Raw genomic sequence first — 18507 nt, 5'->3', positions numbered from 1 at the left:
GTTGATCTGATATTTCCTTTTGATTAAAATAATTATATTTCTCTGGAAGGACTGTTCTGAGACAGAGAAGGAAAGAATCTAATCATATGGTGCACAATTTTGATCTGTTAAAATGCTTGACAGTGACCACTTTCATCACTTGATTAAAGTATAACTGCCAGGTTTCTTTTTTTTTTTTTTTAAATAAAAAGTTTTATTGGAGAAAAATAGAACCACCACGTACACAGGGAAAAGAGCACAAAAATTCAACTGATACAGAACTGAAAGTCACAACTACCCAATGTTGTTTGCGATTACTTTTCAATTTCTTAAATGGCTTCCATCAATTTTTTAAATAGCCTTGCCAATTTTCAGCTGAAATAGAATCAAGTTTTCAAAAAATTAAGAGCCTCAGCGAAGGGACCGGCTTTTAAGATAACAAAGGTGACACCAAGAGTCTCCTAATAGGACCAATTCTAGTGAAAAATTCCTGAAGCACATAACTACTGAGTCTGGTAGAACAGTAGCTCAGAGACCATCAGGGATTAGTTAGAACACTGACTCAGACGGTCGAGTAGGCAGAGAGGGCAAACAAAAAAGCTGCATTTCCCTGTCAGATGAGTTCACATAAGAAAACCAAGGAGGTGCTAAGAAAATACAGGCAATGGCTGCTCAAAATAATTAAGAAGGCATGCTAAATACCACATATTATTAGACAACAGTGTGTAAAGTGATGCAATTAGAAAACAGGCAACTTAAAAAAATATGGTCACAGGTCTTTGAGAACTCAAGAAGACAATCAATAGCAAACACTGGAGCTGACAGTCTTCTTAGCTGAGGGTTGAAAGTGAAAGTGAAAGTGAAGTTGCTCAGTCATATCCGACTCTTTGCGACCCCGTGGACTGTAGCCCACCAGGCTCCTCCGTCCATGGGATTCTCCAGGCAAGAATACTGGAGTGGGTTGCCATTTCCTTCTCCAACTGCCAGGTTTCTATATTGTAGAGTTGCAATTAATAACTGTTTTGTCGAGATATACTTTGAAATCCTTTAAATATCCTATTTTCCAGATTGTTAATTTTATCAGTTTTATCAGTATGGCTTCATGGCTTCCTGTTTCATTGGGTGTGTTATAATCAGTTCCTGTTGTTATTGTCATGTTCAGATTGTCTTCATCTTGGTAGGTGCGAGTCCCTTTATGCTGGCTCCTTTGCCACTGTGACGTATCCTGTCATTCCTTGGACAATTCCTTGCCTTCTAAAAAACAATAGTAGATGTTTCAAGTTCATTTTGTGCTTTTCTTCCACAGATACTAAGTTAACTGTTTCTGGTTTGTTTATATAGTGGGGTATAGTACTTAAAAGCCACGGTGCATACAGTCAGGCGTTAGATGCTCTCAGGTCCTCTCAGTGGTCAGGTTAGGGACTGTGCTAAATAGATATGTATGTTAATAAGAGTATGTATCTGATATACAGGCATATCTTGGAGACCACTGCAATAAGGTGAGTATCACAAAGTGAGTCACATGAATTTTTTGTCTCCCAGTGCATATAAAAGTTATTTACACTATCCTATAGCATTATGTCTAAAAATACCATGTGTATACCTTAATTTAAACTAATTTATTATTAAAAGTGCTAACCATAACTGAAGCCTTCAGTCATAATAGTTTTGCAGTAATAACATCAGAGATCACTGATTACAGATCACCATAATAAATATAATAATAAAAAGAAAAAAAGTTTGAAATATGAGAATCACCAAAATGTGGGTGCTTAGATGTGATGTGAACAATTATCATTGGAGAAATGGTGTCCATACACTTGCTTGACACAGAGTTGCCACAGACCTTCAATTTGTAAAAAACACAATTTGTAAAAGAATGCAGTACTGTGCTTCACTTTACTGTGGTTTTCAGATATAGTGTGGTTTAAATATATTTTTAAAAATTAAAATAAATTTTGTAACAGATTGAAAGTATGTTGTAACCCTATGGTGTCAAATGGATTTTTATGCACTGGGAAACCAAAAAACTTACTTTGTTGTGATATTTACTTTATTGCTGTGGTATGGACCTGAACGCAAAATATCTCCAAGGCATACGTGTCCTCTATGATATGCTTATATTTTACAACTGTTTTTCCTCTAGTTTATATAATCTTGAGGTTGTAGATTGTCAAAACAATGAACTCAGAGTTACTGCATTCCTCCTCCTTTAGTCATTTACCAAATTACAGATTTGATTCTGTTGCTTTCCTGATTTTATCTAGCTTTCTCACAATTAGGTCTCAACTTCTGGTTAACTACTTGTTAAGATACCTTTGTAAAATTCATTGATTTAAGAGATGTTTTCATGTGGAAGAATGTGCATCTTACCATGATGAAATAGATTGTTATGGAAAATAATTCTTACTTAGAGATTTCTTAAATTCTGTTTCTTTTAAAATAAGCCCATGATTCCTATCTTTTCTCTGATGACATCATCTGAAGTCTGTATCAGTGTCCTCCAATCAAGATCCTAGTAATAAACCTTTGTTTGAATAAATTAATTCAGTGAGGGAGAATGTACACAATGAGAAAACTTGGGATGTCTCCGGGAAAACGATTTATTAAAGGGTTTGAGTTTGTATGTAAGTGTAGAGAACAGTCCAGAAGGATATGTTTCCAAACTGCCGATAGTGGCTGCCTTTGGAAAAGGACTGGGACTAGGAGGGCTTGTACAGAACATTTCTGAATGTAAAAATCAGGATGTATCCATGCATTGGGTAAATATAATTGGGGGAAAAAATGATAATTTGAGGGCAGGGTTATGGAAATGGGCCTTTCTTCTGAATTAGGTGCTGTCAGGAAGCATGGGTAATTCTGTGATTTTAGATACCTTAGTTAAATCTTATCTAGACTCGTGGAAGACTTGATGGAGGCTAAAGCTCTAATTAGTAAAGAAATAGCAGGCTTTCATATTAGAGTTTGGGATGTTTGACCATCTTTGTTACTTGACCGGAATTCATGTTTTGGTCTTTTGGGACATGATTACAGAGTGGTATTTCATGTTGGTTCATTATGGTCATGACATGGCATTGTTTGATGTTGCTGTTCAATGAAATTGTTCACAGTCAGCGAGAGAACACCATGACCTAGTTGTAGGTTCTAAAGCCAGCCCTTGACCACACCAGGGCCTAGTTGACATTACAGGGCCAGCTCCCAAATGTCAAAGAGGCTGCTTTTCTACCTTCTCACCTGTTTCTGCCATCTTTTTTTCTACATGCTAGATGGAAATTTCTTCTTCTGTTTCTCTCTTATCTGTCTTTCTGTCCACACCAGTTTGTCTGCAGCAGATCTTTGATAGTGCATCCTGATAGATTGCAAAGTTCTTCAAGCCTCTCTTCCCTCCTTGTGTGTAAGCTTTGCATCTTTGTTTCATTTGCTTCAGTATGTCTGTTGCCTTTCTTGGTCCATCCCTCTATAGAATTGTGATGGGATTTCAGTCTGCTCTGATACTAACTTGGCGTCCTTTTAAGACATTGTTTTTAGAAATGGAAATTTTACTTCCTGGACTGCCAGTGCAAGCAAAATATGTACATCTCCTGTACGTATACCCTCCACGTTGTTAGGATACCATCCCAGTTGAGTTCCAGTGACTCTTGCAATCCCTGTGTTGGAGAGTGGCATTTAACACTGTGTTTGTCCTCTCTTTTCTTCTTTCACCCTATTACCAGTCTTAGAAAATGACCCTTCTGTTTCTTCAGGTCGTCCTCCTAGCTTAAATTAAATGCTTTTCTATCTCATATATTCTGATTCTTAAATGGGAATTTTATTTTTCCCCTACTTTTATGAACTTTTTAGAACTCTCCAAAGCCTCAGTAAATTATCATACAAATTAGTCTTCTGGACTTTTTCATAATTTCCTATACTGTGTGTTGTCCATTCTTTGACTCTGTCAGAGTTAATTTCCTGCTATTTATTTTTCTCTTGCCAAGTAAAATTTATAAGCACAGTTATTTTTGGAAAACATGAAGAGTTAGCTCTTGTATAGGGCAGGATAGTGTGAACAGTTTGTACTCTAAGAGAGTGAGTTGGCCATTGAACAATACAGATAAACAAAAATAAGGATATCTGGGAGTGTTCATTGGAGAGTAAAATTAGATCACATGATGGAAATTAATTTTATATAGTAGTTTGAACAAAGATAGGGGCATAAAATTATAGGAAATGGAGAGGGAATTATATACCAGGTGGGAAAAATGACCTGCTAAAATTTGGGAGATGGTTTGATTAAGGGAACGATTTCTGCAATTATAAATTGAGAACCTTCTATGGAGTTACTTTATCTAGGTGTTTCAGAGAGATGGATGAAAAAGATGAGATCTCTGCTTTCAAAAAGATTAGTATACGAGGGAAAAGGACATTTAAAAAATCAATTGAAATACAGTATGACAAACACAACATCAGGCTATGTCCTAATTACAGTGAGGACACCCATGAGGGAGTGTGTGTTCTACTTGCATCACTTAAGAAAGAGTTCTCAGTTGGTCATTGCATGATGTTTGCTGAACTAGACTCAGAAGCATTTAAAGTATAGAGCAGAAGTTATTTAGTGACTGCATAGAGACAGTTTTCATGGTAATGAGGCATACCTATTTAAGGTAAATTTGGAATTACTGGTTTCTCCTTTTTGCTTCCGTTTTAAGAAGTTTCTACTTGTGTATGTCCTTTGCTATTTGGTGTTGAACTGAATGAATCATGATCCCAATTGAGTGATTTAGAATTTTCTATTACTTCTTCAGCTGATGGTTGCAAAGACTCCTTTATGTGATAATTATACATTAAATGATTCAAGAAAAACCTTGCTAATTGATAGATTTTAATGTTATCCAAATTATGCTGTTGTTTAGTCTCTAAGTCATGTCCAGTTCTCTTATAACCCCATGGACTGTAGCCCGCCAGGCTCCTCTGTCCATGGGATTTCCCAGGCAAGAATACTGGAGAGGTTTGCTGTTTCCTTCTCCAAGGGATCTTCCCTACCCAGGGATCAAACCCACATCTCCCGCATTGCAGGCAGATTCTTTACCAATGAGCCACGAGGGAAGTCCCATCAAATTATAATAGCCATTAAAAATGTAGTGGGTATGTGCGTGCTCAGTCATGTTGGATTCTTTGCAACCCCATAGGCTGTAGCCCTCCAGACTTGTTTGTCCATGTGATTTTCCAGGCAAGAATACTGGAGTGGGTTGCCATTTCCTTCTCCAGGGGATCTTCCTGACTCAGAGATTGAACCTGCATCTCTTGCCTCTCCTGCATTGGCAGGCAGGTTCTTTACTAACTGTGGTATATGGCAAAATGCAATATAGTATTTTTTTGTGTGTGATTTGGTATCAAGATAGCTTTTTTGTTTGAACTCTTATTCATCCCATAAATGGTTATTTTCTCTTATAGGTGGTAGATCATCTAATGCAAAATTACCTGCAGTTCCAACAGTTGGTTCAGTTTCACAAGACCAAGTTTCAAATATGAGGTATTCAAGCTATTAATTTGGATATTTGTGATTTATTCCTTTTGATAACTCTTAAAATATCTAGCTATAATTTTTTTAATTTACTTTTTTTTCAAAATGACATTTAGAGGCTTGGGAATATTTTAGAAGTTATTTCTGAAAGAAGATGAGGTGTAAAAGTTTCCTGAGAAGTAGCTATTTGTGATCAATAAATGCTGAATGGATAACATATTTAATTTCACAGGTAGTTAGTAACTTATGGCTTACATTTCATATAATTGTAGATTGAACATTTGGAATTCATTGTTCTTCTTCCCTAGAAATGCTGAAATAAGTTTATGTTGATATTGAATTATAGATAGATTTTTACTGTCTGTTATCTTGTCTAGTTAGGAATATGTGTTTCAAGTTCTCATTTGGAAGGCTGTGAATATATTTCACCACTAGAGCCTTTGTGGCTAGAGTTCTTGATATATGCCTTACCACAGTCGGAAAATGCATAGCATTTTACAAGTAAAGTTACTTGGGTGCTACAAGTGTAGGCTCATAACTGTGATGTCATCCGGGGATAAGAGGCTCCATGAGATCAATAGAGAGAAATAGTATTATGTGGAGCACCTGGGAAGAGATGGTTGTTGACCACAGAAGTTTCCAGCAGCTTACCTGTTGATAATTTCAGTAGCATCTCTTGTTGCTAGTATAAATAGGAAGTACTCTTTGTAGGAACAATAAATAAGTAGTGACTATTTGTATACATGTTTGGTTCATAAGTTAGAAAATGAAATTCCTGAAATGCACAGGGGACTTCTTTTTTTAACTCATTCAGTTCAGTTCAGTTCAGTCGCTCAGTCATGTCCGACTCTCTGCGACCCCATGAACCACAGCGCGCCAGGCCTCCTTGTCCGTCACCAACTCCCAGAGTTCACCCAGACTCACGTCCATTGAGTCGGTGATGCCATCCAACCATCTCATCCTCTGTCGTCCCCTTCTCCTCCTGCCTTCAGTCTTTCTCAGCATCAGGGTCTTTTCAGTGAGTCAGCTCTTTGCATCAGGTGGCCAGAGTATTGGAGTTTTAGCATCAGTCCTTCCAATGAACACCCAGGACTGATCTCCTTCAGGATGGAATGGTTAGATCTCCTTGCAGTCCAAGGGACTCTCAAGAGTCTTCTCCAACACCACAGTTCAAAAGCATCAATTCTTCGGCGCTCAGCTTTCTTTATAGTTCAACTCTCACATCCATACATGACTACTGGAAAAACCATAGCCTTGACTAGACAGACCTTTGTTGACCAAGTCATGTCTTTGCTTTTTAATATACTGTCTAGGTTGGTCATTTAACTCATTAAATATTATATATATATACAGTTGGATATGGATTGAACCAACCGCAGATTGAAAATATTGAAAAAAATTTTCTAGTAAGTTCCAAAAAGCCAAACTTGAGTTTGCCTCACATGGCATCTGTGTATATATGTGTATGTGTGGGTATATGTATGTATCTCTCTCTATATATATATGCATAGTCATGGTCAATAGAAAATTAGATAAAAGATTGATAAACTTTGATAAAAGATTTGATAAAAAATTTTCCATAAAGTTCCAAAAAGCAAAACTTGAATTTGCCTCACATTGGCAACTATTTATGTATAAACACATATACACACACACATATATGCACACACACAGGATTGCATATATATATATGTGCATGGTCATGGTCAATAGAAAATCTGATTGAAGATTGTTAAATTTTGATAAAAAAGTTTTTTTGGTTGTCAGGGGGCTAAAATCAAGTGCTCTCTACTAGCCTGTTAAGACTTGTAATAAGAGCTAATGTTTGGAATGGTTGTTAGCCAGGTTGTTTGTGAGGACTAGGGGTGGCAATGTACAATAGGATAGAAATGGATATTCCAGGCAGAAGGAATGATATACATAGCTATAATGAGTCATTAGATGATTTTCAGTTTTTCATGTAATTTTACATTTTTACAGAAACTCATTTTAAAAATTAAAAAATTGATCAACAATAATTAATAACATCTTTCCATTAGCATTACAGAGAGACTCGAACATGCTTTGGAAAAGGCAGCTCCTCTTCTGCGAGAGATATTTGTAGATTTTGCACCTTTTCTTTCTCGGACACTTTTGGGTAGCCATGGACAAGAACTGCTTATAGAAGGAACAAGTAAGTCATTTTTCTTTCTTCACGTATGTATTTAAATTTCAGGGTTTAAAACTGAAATGAATAATAAAAGAGGCATGAGATTTTATTGTTTTCAGCCTTTGACAAGGCTTCTCATGGAATCTGTATATATCTTTTAAAGAATATAGAATGGCTGATATTCTAAATTTTCAAGGTTTTTTTAATCACTGATTTGAATGCAGCAGGTTTCTTACTGTGTGTTTTGGGGAACAATAAAGGAAAGAAAATGTATTGAATGCAAGTAATACATGTTTAATACATTAAAATTAACCATGAAAGTTGAGAATTCGAGAGACTAGTGTTAACAGCAATAAGTGGTGTATTTGCCTGAGATTTTACCTGAATTTAAGATCTATATAAACAACAGTGTATTGCCACATGTTATGAAATTGAGGATTGCATTATTAGTCTTTACTAGTGGAGTTCTGTTTTACGAATAAAGAGAAAAAGCAATAGTAATTTCTCTCTCTTGCTTGTATCATACCTAGATTACTTGATCTTTCCTAGGTAGGGTACTTTGAGATTCTGTCAAACTAGATAGTGTGCAGAAGTAAATTGCTGTGCAGATTGAAAACCATCCATTTATGGAATGGATGGAGAGGTATTGGGGCTTTTCTTTTCTCTTTTTTTAAAAGCATGAAGCACTTGTGAGATTAAGTGTTTTTTTAATATTCAAGAAGCTAACTCAACCAAGTGAAAGTTGACTTACCCTGAATTTCTCAGACAATAGAAATAAGTTCAATAGAGATCAGCTTTTCAAACAATTAGATTTATTATTTGAGCTTAACAGACTGGCTTCAAAACACCAATCTTCATTCCCATAGCTAACATTTTTTAAAGGAGAAGCTAGAGGACTTTCATCAATGATAATGTCAAATTGATCTTTTCATTCAAAGCTGTTTGGAGTATTTGTTCACTAAATCTGGCTTGTCTGTATCCAGGTTTGCTGTTTTATGGATAAGACATGTATTCTTGTAAAGCTGAAAAATCATGGGAAAGCACAATAGTATCTTTAAATATCAACTTACAGCTTTAGTTATCATGACTTTTTGTTGGGCAGTCAGTCACTAGGTTATCTATGGAATTTCTTAAAACTTGTGAAAAAACCCCTCTTTTAATGAAAGTTATAGATAGGTTAATAATTCAAGATATCCTTATTTGAGTGTTAACTATGGGATATCAGCACTTTATTTGGCTCTTAAAACATCTATCTATAAGAAATAGTTATTAGCTAATGAAATAATTTCATCTTCATCCCTGCTGTAAGTATGTATTGGGTTGGTGATGATTGATATCATTTCCATATAGTCAAGGAGTAGTATTGAATTTATGTGGGAAAAAAGTTCAGGTTTTAGAAACATTGAACCAAATTTGGGGTAGAAATTTACTGTATCTGCTGAAGGATATAATTATTTAGCCAAGAACTGTTTGACATAATGAAGTAATAAAATCTGAAAGGAAGTGAATTTATAACATTGAAGAAATTCACCCTAATTTATGCTTCATATATCAAACATTTATTATTAAAGTGATATGACTACTTGTTAATTATATTTCATTTTATAATGCTAAAATGATTGTATTAATTATAGCCTTTCAGTATAGCAATACATTTTTGCTGTTTAGTTGATCTTTGAAGTTTATAATAGATCTAGCACAATAGGATCTTCTTAGATACTCAGAAGTACTAAACTTGACAATTCTAGTCCTTGAACAAAATTTAATTTAGAATCAATTTGTTATTGATAAATTCTGATAATGTGATAAAAAGGAAGATGATATACTTTTGATCATCTATAAAAAATAACTAGATCATTGCCTACTCACTGGATTGTGTTCATAAAAATAACAAATAGATCTAAGAGTTTTATATAGCAAATATATTTTAAGTTGTGAGGAATCCTTTGGGTGGTAATTTTATGCATTGTAAAACAGAGAAGTTTTGAGGGGGAGGTTATTGCAGCATAGTTCTAGTGAAAAAGTTTTGAACTAAAAATGTCAGGAGAAGGGATATATCTGGTGGTCCAGCAGTTAAGACTCCCTGCTTCCACTGCAGAGTTTGATCCCAGGTTGGAGAAGTAAGAACCCACATGCTGTGTGGTGTGGCCATTAAAAAAAAGGCAGGTGCCTGCAGTCCCTGTTGGTCACTAGCTGTGTGACCAGGTACTTGAAACCTTATTACTTTAAAATTTTTAAATTATTTTTATTAATAATTTTAATGAACATTTAAAATATTTACAAAGTATGAGTTGCAATATTTATATAGTTCCTATTGCTGACTACCTGTACCATCTTTGTTTTGCCATAACTGTTACATCTACCTCACTTTTGTTTTCCTTTAGTCGTTAAAACAACCACAGACATCATGTAATTTCACCTCTAAATAATTAATAACTCATGTAAAAAAAATACTTTCTCACATAATAATTGTTTCTCTTATACCCAGTAATATTAATAATAATTCTATAGTGTCCTTTAATACTCAGCCCATATTCATCTTTACTTAAAAGATATTTTTATATAATTGATTTTCTTCCAGTTAAGATCCAAGAAAATCATTTTTTTTCGTTTGATATGTCTCTTAAATCCATGCTAGTGTCAAATAGTTTCCCAGTATTCCTTGGATTTTGTGTTATTGACTTGCTGCAGAAGTAGGACTGGTGGTTCTGTGGAGTGTTTCCGTATTTTGGGACTCTGTGGCTATTCTTGGTGATGTCATTTAACAGTCTCTCTAGTCTGTGTGTTTTCCAATGGCTTGAAGTTTAATTAGATGTGATAATTCATGTTGTATCATGCCTAGAGTCGCATATTTCTGATTGGCTCAATTTTAGTAGTATTAATGCCCCTTTTCAAAAACCCTTTGTAAGATTGATGTTTTATTACTTTTATTGTTTTTAAAGAAGTCTTCCGAAAACAAAAAGATGATTACTTGTAAATAAAGTTTGTTCTATCTGACAATTACCTTAAATGATTTCATTTGGCTTTTTTTTATGAGCCTTTTGTGATCTTTATTTTCCTGTATGTTAAAACATTTTGCTAATTATCATTACTCATCAGTTATTTCTAATTCTGCTAAGCACTAAAACAGTAAAAAAACAAGAATATTAGAACTGTTCCCAGCATCAGGGTGAACTAGGAAACCAAATCATCAATCTTGGATCACTCTCTGTTTTCTTACTATGTTGCCAAAGTATTGCATTGTGTTTTAAGAAGATATAAACTTGTTTTCTCAATTGGATTAAAAGCTGGTATTTGGGGAGGGCAAAAACATCTTAGGTATTACAGTTGTTTTTGACTTTCCAATAGACCACAGTACATCTGGGGCTTCCCCTGTGGCTCAGCTGGTAAAGAGGCCACCTGCATTGTGGGAGACCTGGCTTCGATCCCTGGTTGGGAAGATCCCCTGGAGTAGGGAAAGGCTACCCACTCCAGTATTCTGGCCTGGAGAATTTAATGGACTGTTGTCCATGGGGTTGCAAAGAGCTGGACATGACTGAGTGACTTTCACTTTCACAGTACATCTGTATAGTTTATTTTTAGGATTAAAATTTCGTAGGGTCACAATTAAGAAAAAATGGTATGAAATGCTCTTTAGGCTCTTCAAAAATTATTGAGAAATATTGGTATAAAAGAAGTCTGTGGATACCAGCTTTGTGTCTTACTTTTAGCTTTCACTGAATATAGTTAAGTCAGAATTTTCTATTTTCTGCCCAGAATGGTGAGGTTGAAAAAAAATTGATAGGAGAAGACATTTTATAAGTACTGGACCATCTGTGGCTGAATTTGAAGAGACAGGGAGCAGTATTCATAATTTTTATCAAACTCAAGACTTCATTAGTGCATAGTATATTTCTGTGGACAAAAAAGAAATTGATTTTCTCAGCATCATTTCATTCAACAGGAACAATTTAATTCTACAAAATTCATACAATGTTTTGTGACAGAAACCTGGAACATCTCATTTTGCTAAAAAGGCCTGTGGCAGTGTCCATCCCCTGCTGGTGATGGCGTGCACAGCAGCCTGCCTGGTGCAATTTCTAAGTGACTAGCTACTGAAGCGGGTTTGTACCCAAGGGCGATCGGAAGGAACCGTTCACGTAGAGGTGAAAAAATTCAGTTGATTGATCATTCTAAATGGTGTTCGTAACCTAAAGATGAAAATGTTTCGGAATTCTAGAAGAGAGAAAGTGACCTTGCAAAATTCAACCTTCCTAGAATATTGCATTTGACGATGTTAGTTCAAAAAGGAGGGCGAGAGGAAACGAAAGGTAAAACATATTACTTAAATGCAGGGGAAAAAAGGGCCAGGATTAATAATCAAGTTGCACCTATTAGAAGTTTATTTGAAATTATAATTAATTTTTGTAAGATGAATATCACGTTTACAGATTCATGGGGAACAGTTAATTGCATCCAAATTATAGGCAAGTACTTTCAAAACCTGGAAGACGGAGAAAAACTGATTTTATGCTTAAATTATTATTAAAACTTCTAGTAATGTTTATGCCATTCCTTTATATTTGTGTAGATTAAAGTGACTTAAATAAAGGAAAAAACTGGGTTCTTGTGTTCCAGATGGTAAAGGGTCATACCTACTTTTCATGGTATACATGGGAGTTCAGATATCTCAGTGGGCTCAGGTACCGATAGCTTAATATCTGGTAATTCAGTTAATAGTTCTGAGTTTAGTAGTAAGGAAAGACAATGGTAATAGAGGTGAAGAAGCTGCAGTGGTCTTTGGTCATGAAACACCACAAGAGCATAAAACTCTTGGCGTTGGTAACTCAATATGTCTTCTTTTGAAGGGACTACAATTCTGTATCAGTGAAAAATCAAAAATAAAACCCTGCGGTCAGATTATGAGTCTGGTCAGATCTCTGAACCTACAGCACCTTGTTCACCTTCTGCTGACTGGGGCAATAGTAGAATTTGTGTGCATAAAGTGAAAATTGATACTTCTGCAGCAACTTACAACTTCACCTAAGGGCTGTTTGAAGGCCTCCCTTTGGATAATTCTTGAAGTCTGAATGTAGATCTGAAGACAGATTTACTGGTTTATAAGTCATTTCTTGCTTTTTCATCTGTGCAGCCAGTGTCACGGAAAGGTAAAAATTCAGGTCAAAAAGAGATATGATTAAATTTTGCAATCTGATACCAAGTCCCTTATTGAGATTATTTCCTGTGTACTTACTCCCATGGTTTTATATTTGTGTTTGCGGTATTGATCCTCTTTAGGCATTTAAGGTATTGAAGGTCAGATGTAAACTTTCGTCTTCTGAAGCCATTTCTCATTTAAAATTTAACACACCATCCACTCTGGCCCCCTACCCATCCTTTAGAAATCTAGAAAACCTTACTCTGGTTTTCTAATCTTATTGAGAAATAAAACTGAAATAAGTAATTTTTTGACAGTATATATCCTACCATACGCTGTAGAGAGACAAAACCTATAAATCTTTCTAACTTTGGATGGCCCAAGTTCCTTTTAGTCATTATGGTTCACTATTTTAGTGGATATCAAAGGCTGAGCTAGATCAGGGCCCAAATGCTTTGCAATGAAAGGAAAGTTGGTAGGAAATCTGGTTCCTCTAGGACAGAGCAATAAGGAATAATGACCTAATTGTAGAAAGACCTAAATTTACTTGCTGAAAGTAGTGGCTTTTGAAGTTGAAATATATGAAACTTCCTTTCATGTTTTCTGAACAGTGACAGGTTTTCAGACCAGTAAAGACTGCACCAGTAATGAGAGTATTGCTGTGCCCTTCGTTTTGGCCTTGGCATTAGCCTGAGGGTGTATGCTCATCTCAGCTCTGTAGAAACTACAGTTTAGTCTACTTAAATGTCTTGCTTGCTTAATGCAACATGTAGATGTTCTGTAGCTAATTTTCATGCCAGTGCTGGCACTATTAATCATCATTTCCGTGTTACACATTTACACATTTTTTCAGATGTGGAGAAAAATGCTTCTGCCTTTTCTAAAAAGTGAAGGGAGTGAACAACCTGTTGAACTTGAATGCTGTTTATAAGGCTACAGAATGCCAACATGTGCCATTAGCAGATGTGAGGCATTATGAGTAAAGAAGGAAGGAGAAAGCACTACAGAGCAAAAAGATTAAACAAGGGGAGTAGGATGGGGTAGGATGCCCGTAAGAACTTGGTTAGAAAGAAATAAGGTAATTGTGTGGTGTGCATAAGGCCCATGGGAATTATTTAAGTTGTTGTATTTAAATTAATTTGAACTTAAACATATGTTTGCTTAGAAAAATATAGAATAAAAAATTATAATTTTTCTAATTATTACTAGCATGATAGTCATTTAGTTCTTTTATTTATTGATATTGCTTTTTATAAGATATTGGTTGTAAAATGTTCTTTGAACTAATCTTATTATGAATCAGAACTAAAGAGTTCTTTAGATATATATTAAGTATATAAAGTTCCTTCCTGAGATAGTTTTGGTGAACTTGAAACATAAATGAGAAAATGTAAGTGAATTTATTTATTAAAAAAAAATCAAGAGTGTATAACAGACAATGGCCTGCATTTCTGTTAAGGTTTAGAGTGAGGTCACAGGTCAAGGTACTAATAAGAGTGTTTGGGATGTCTGCTGCCATGAAACAAAATGGAAACTTGATTGATAGCTGGAGGGTTGAAGGGAGAGAGTGTGGTGGAGAAAGCAAAGGTCAGGGAGCCATTTCCCTTCTCTGCATGTATAACAATCAGCTCTCTCCAAAACAAAATTTAGATGATATGAGTCAATATAGCATATGTTGTGCACATTTCCATGAGTATTGTGCAGTGTCATTGTATATGAAGTGGTAATTAATGTTTTAATAATTTGAAAGCTGAAATGAAATCAGCTGCAAAAGACTGTGGTGTTTTTTATGCCAAATTTAAAGTAATCACAGAATGTTTTGTTTACTCATTAAATATGTATAGGTTTGGTTCTTAGCAATATGTTAAATTTTAAAAACCAATTTGGGCAAAGTTGTGTAAGAAATAATCCCTCGTTTGTTTTTATAAAATTAAAAACAAATTCTCTTTAATATAGGTCTGGTTTGCATGAAGTCTAGTAGTTCAGTTGTGGAGTTGGTTATGCTACTGTGTTCTCAGGTGAGTGACAAGAATAAATGCTGAATTAAGTAAATTCTCAAATGAATTCATTTTGCAAGAAAGTTAAAATTGTTGATTAGAAGTTTTTTCTATAATAGAGTTTTGAGTTTGCAGTTATAAAATAATTTCTTGGTATTACAAAAGGATTACTTCTTGTGTTTGTCACTAAGAGATAATTTTAAAGTACGTGCTGAGAGGAATTGTATATAGGTGAGTGAGAAACAGGTTTTTCAAGCCACATTTAAAAATGCTCAGATCAAATGATTTTAAGATGGCGCAATTTCTCTGCTTTGTGTATTAAGGTTATAGAAGCAGATTTATTTCTATACCTTGTAGAGTGCCACTCTGACTCCCCTGGGAATAATGGGTTTACTTCCCTTTTGTGCAGAGGTTATAAAATGAGTGATAAATAATTTTGAATTCTTGTCATTGCTAATTATTTTTGACATACACAGTAGATTTGGGAAAACATCAACAAAAATATGGCAGCCATCATAATAAGATGTAGTGAATAAATTCCTAAAACCAAGGTTGCTTTCAGTGTTCAGAAACCTTACACCTCATGTGGTAAACTCTAATGATTAAAAAAAAAAAAAAACTTACATAAAAATCATGCATCCTGTGATTTGTTCCCCCCCCTCTATTTAGCAGTTAAACAGATGAATGTTTTTTATTGAGAGTTTTCTTTGTAGTCTTTTAAAAATGATATCTTGCTGGTAGTAAATTCCCCTACTTAAAACTTTAAAATAGCCTTTATTAATAGGAAGAGTATTGGTCTAGAGGTCAAGGGTTCTGACCCATTTCAAAACCTTTGACCTTCATTTACAACTCCTCTGGTTTACTTGCCTGACGAATAAGGATAATGCAAAATTAATGTTTCTTTGCATCGATTTATTCATTTTAGTGCCTATATTGCCAAATTTATTTAGACTGTGCTGATGGACATTTCATGAATACAAATTAAAGAATCATAGAAGGTGTGAAAAATCAATACTATGCATTGTCAATAAAATGCAATAAGAACAATTACTTCTAGAGATTGCATCTAATGGATTTTTATAATGAACTTGTAAAGAGTAGTTTTGTTTGTAGTGGGCTTATTATTCTTAGATTTAGTGAGAATCATGTTTTTAATTTAATTATCTCCTTTAAAAACTCCATTTCTTTAAAAGCTGACTGGATAAAATTTCCCATTGAGTAATCTGATTTGAAATAATTGGTTGTTTATTTCTTAAATGGAAATTACCATATGCCATTCTTACATTGACATGAAATTACACTTACTTTAAGAAGCATTTGCTTCCAGTTTTATATGTATCTTCCCAGGAGTATGAATTTGTTCTTTGTAGTGTGATATTATTGTTTCATGCGTAGAGTTTGATAGTGAAGTTTCACTTTCTAGTATAGAAAATGTGAATATATTCTTCATACATGAAATTATTTCAAATATAGTATATTACACAGTTGAATGTTAGAAGCGGAAAAGGTAAAGAATGACATGTTCTAATACACCTATTTGTCATCTTTGTCATGGTGCTGTTTAATACTATTCTGATATAATGGGATATGCAGATCACTTAGAGTAAGTTGCAAAAGTCAATCTCAAAGTTTTGTTTGAATAAAACATTATTGGTTTATTTGAAGTTCTTAACTTTTTTACAACTTCTTCAGTACTTCCATTGCATCTCTATAAGATGTAGCACAGTGTGAAAAATGATGTGAAAAATGAAGCCAGAATTAGCTCCAGATGTATACAGATTGTTCTGGGGTGATAATTACATTTTTCACTTTGAATTTTCCTAATTCAAAGAGGTCAGATTGGCAATTGCAAAAGTGATTTATTTTGTTAAGAAGTGAACTGTCTTTTTTTACATGAAAGCTTTAGAGATATGAAATAGAATTTGAAGTCGACATTTTGCAGATATTGGGTGGGGATGGTTTGAGTTTGATTGATAATTTTTTTTAGTCTGAGATAGGGTGGGAAGTGAAAAGCTAGCCTCTTGCTAAAATTTTAATCAATTTTTTTAGGAAGAGATGGAGAGGATTGAGTGCCAAAGATCGAAAGATCAGGTCAAAAACTCCTTTTTAATCACATAAATAATGGGATATGCTTATGAACTTAGCATCTGCAAATTTGATTTAAAACTTTACAAATTAGTTGATGTTAATTTCATGACAGTCAGCCATCTTCTGAAAGATTTTTCTTGAAACCATTCAAAACTTATTTTCTTTCTGTAGTCTTCTTAACAGGGTGTTTAAATCTGCCATATTTTATTACAAAAGAGAATTTAGAGCCTAAATTTAAGAAATGAGGAAATGACCACATTTGGTTTGCTGTCTTTCAGACCAAACAGATCATTGTATATTTTGTTAAAGCTTCAACTAGGATATGTTTTTCAGTATCCACTCATTCATTAAGAGGTTGATTAGGCTCCATTTCATTTTTTTATCCCATTTAATTTTAGCATTTTAAGGCAAAATGTTATTATTATTTAGATTTGGAAATCTTTCTTAAATTATTCAGCATATTATTTTTCCGTTAAGTTGTGTGTGTGTGTGTTTTAAATTAGGTTTATTCCTGTGTTGAATCTCGTATAAAATCATTCAGGAAATATTTAAGCTCCAAAGCTTAATTTAAATCTTCTTTCAAATAAGTGTGTATACACTTTTTAGGAAGCTGTATACTCTCTGATGCACAGAAAAAAATTGAACAAGTTCTTAATTGTATTTCAGATTCAGTTTTTCAGAAGCATGTAACTTATTTTTGCCTAATATTTATTGTTTATGTATGTAAACCATATAAAAATCTCTATGAATTTAAGGAAAATATTAAATAAATGTTTCAGGTAATATTACTCCAGCATTGTGTAAAGTGTTTGTATCCTGCTCATTTGACATTAATATCATTTTTGAAAGAATTGACATTGCATTCAAGGCCACTTTATAAAAGCGTTGTGTTGCTCATCCTAATTCAGTCTGACATACATTCCAATAACACTACCTCCCTTCTTGGGTTTAAAGCTAAATTTATGACTCTGCATTGTGAAGTGCATCATTTAAAAATGGTTTCAACCCAAAACATCTAATAAATAAATAATGTGTATGGCTACTCAGTAGTAGACTTTCTAGACTAGAAATCATTCCATCGGATACTCAACAGTCCACTATCGGAGAGGGCTGTCAGATAAATCTTAGGGTGGCTGCATTCATGTCCTGTAAATCACAAATTATTGTCTGAGCCTTCTGCCAGGTCATCTATTCTTTTCCCATTTATCAGAAATGCATAGAGTATATAGAAAAACTAAAAGTACCAGGTAGTCTGGCCTGACATCCTATCTGATTAATTAATTAGCTGTAAAAGTTAATTTAAAATCTAGCATTAGCCTGATTTTTCTTTAATACATTTTTCATTAGAATATGTAGATTGTTGGTATTTTGGAAAATATTTCTTATGTATGGAGGTATCAGTAAAAGGTTTGGTTGTTTTTGATTTGTTTCTTCCTATATCTGAATTATTGATTTTAAAATTATGATATTCATAAGAACCAGTCATCACCACTCATATGTTCTTTACTGTCTGTTTTATATTTGAAATTTTTCCTGATTCTTCATAGTAAAACATTTCTCTTTTTCATCACTCTCCTATAATTTCTTTTCTCTGATTCTTGTTTTCTCCCTTTTGAGTTTATTCCCTCTAAATATATGATATTAATGTTGTTGCTTT

At 34.2% G+C, this 18507-nt stretch overlaps 1 protein-coding gene across 4 annotated transcripts in view; it reads left to right on the top strand.

The window, feature by feature from the left end:
• The window catches only part of LRBA (LPS responsive beige-like anchor protein), a 723276-nt gene that overhangs the window by 192312 nt on the left and 512457 nt on the right, over positions 1-18507 (top strand). For all 4 annotated transcript variants that reach the window (XM_043902582.1, XM_043902581.1, XM_043902579.1 and 1 more), the window contains exons 32-34: positions 5410-5488; positions 7519-7652; positions 14722-14783. In XM_043902582.1, the coding sequence (XP_043758517.1) occupies positions 5410-5488; positions 7519-7652; positions 14722-14783 (275 nt within the window). The remainder of the gene's footprint in view (positions 1-5409; positions 5489-7518; positions 7653-14721; positions 14784-18507) is intronic.

This window comes from Cervus elaphus, chromosome 5 (genome assembly GCF_910594005.1).
Source record: "Cervus elaphus chromosome 5, mCerEla1.1, whole genome shotgun sequence".
In the NCBI taxonomy this organism is placed as follows: domain Eukaryota; kingdom Metazoa; phylum Chordata; class Mammalia; order Artiodactyla; family Cervidae; genus Cervus; species Cervus elaphus.
The sequence above is the reverse complement of the archived record's forward strand: the minus strand, read 5'-3'. Positions and strand labels throughout refer to the sequence as shown.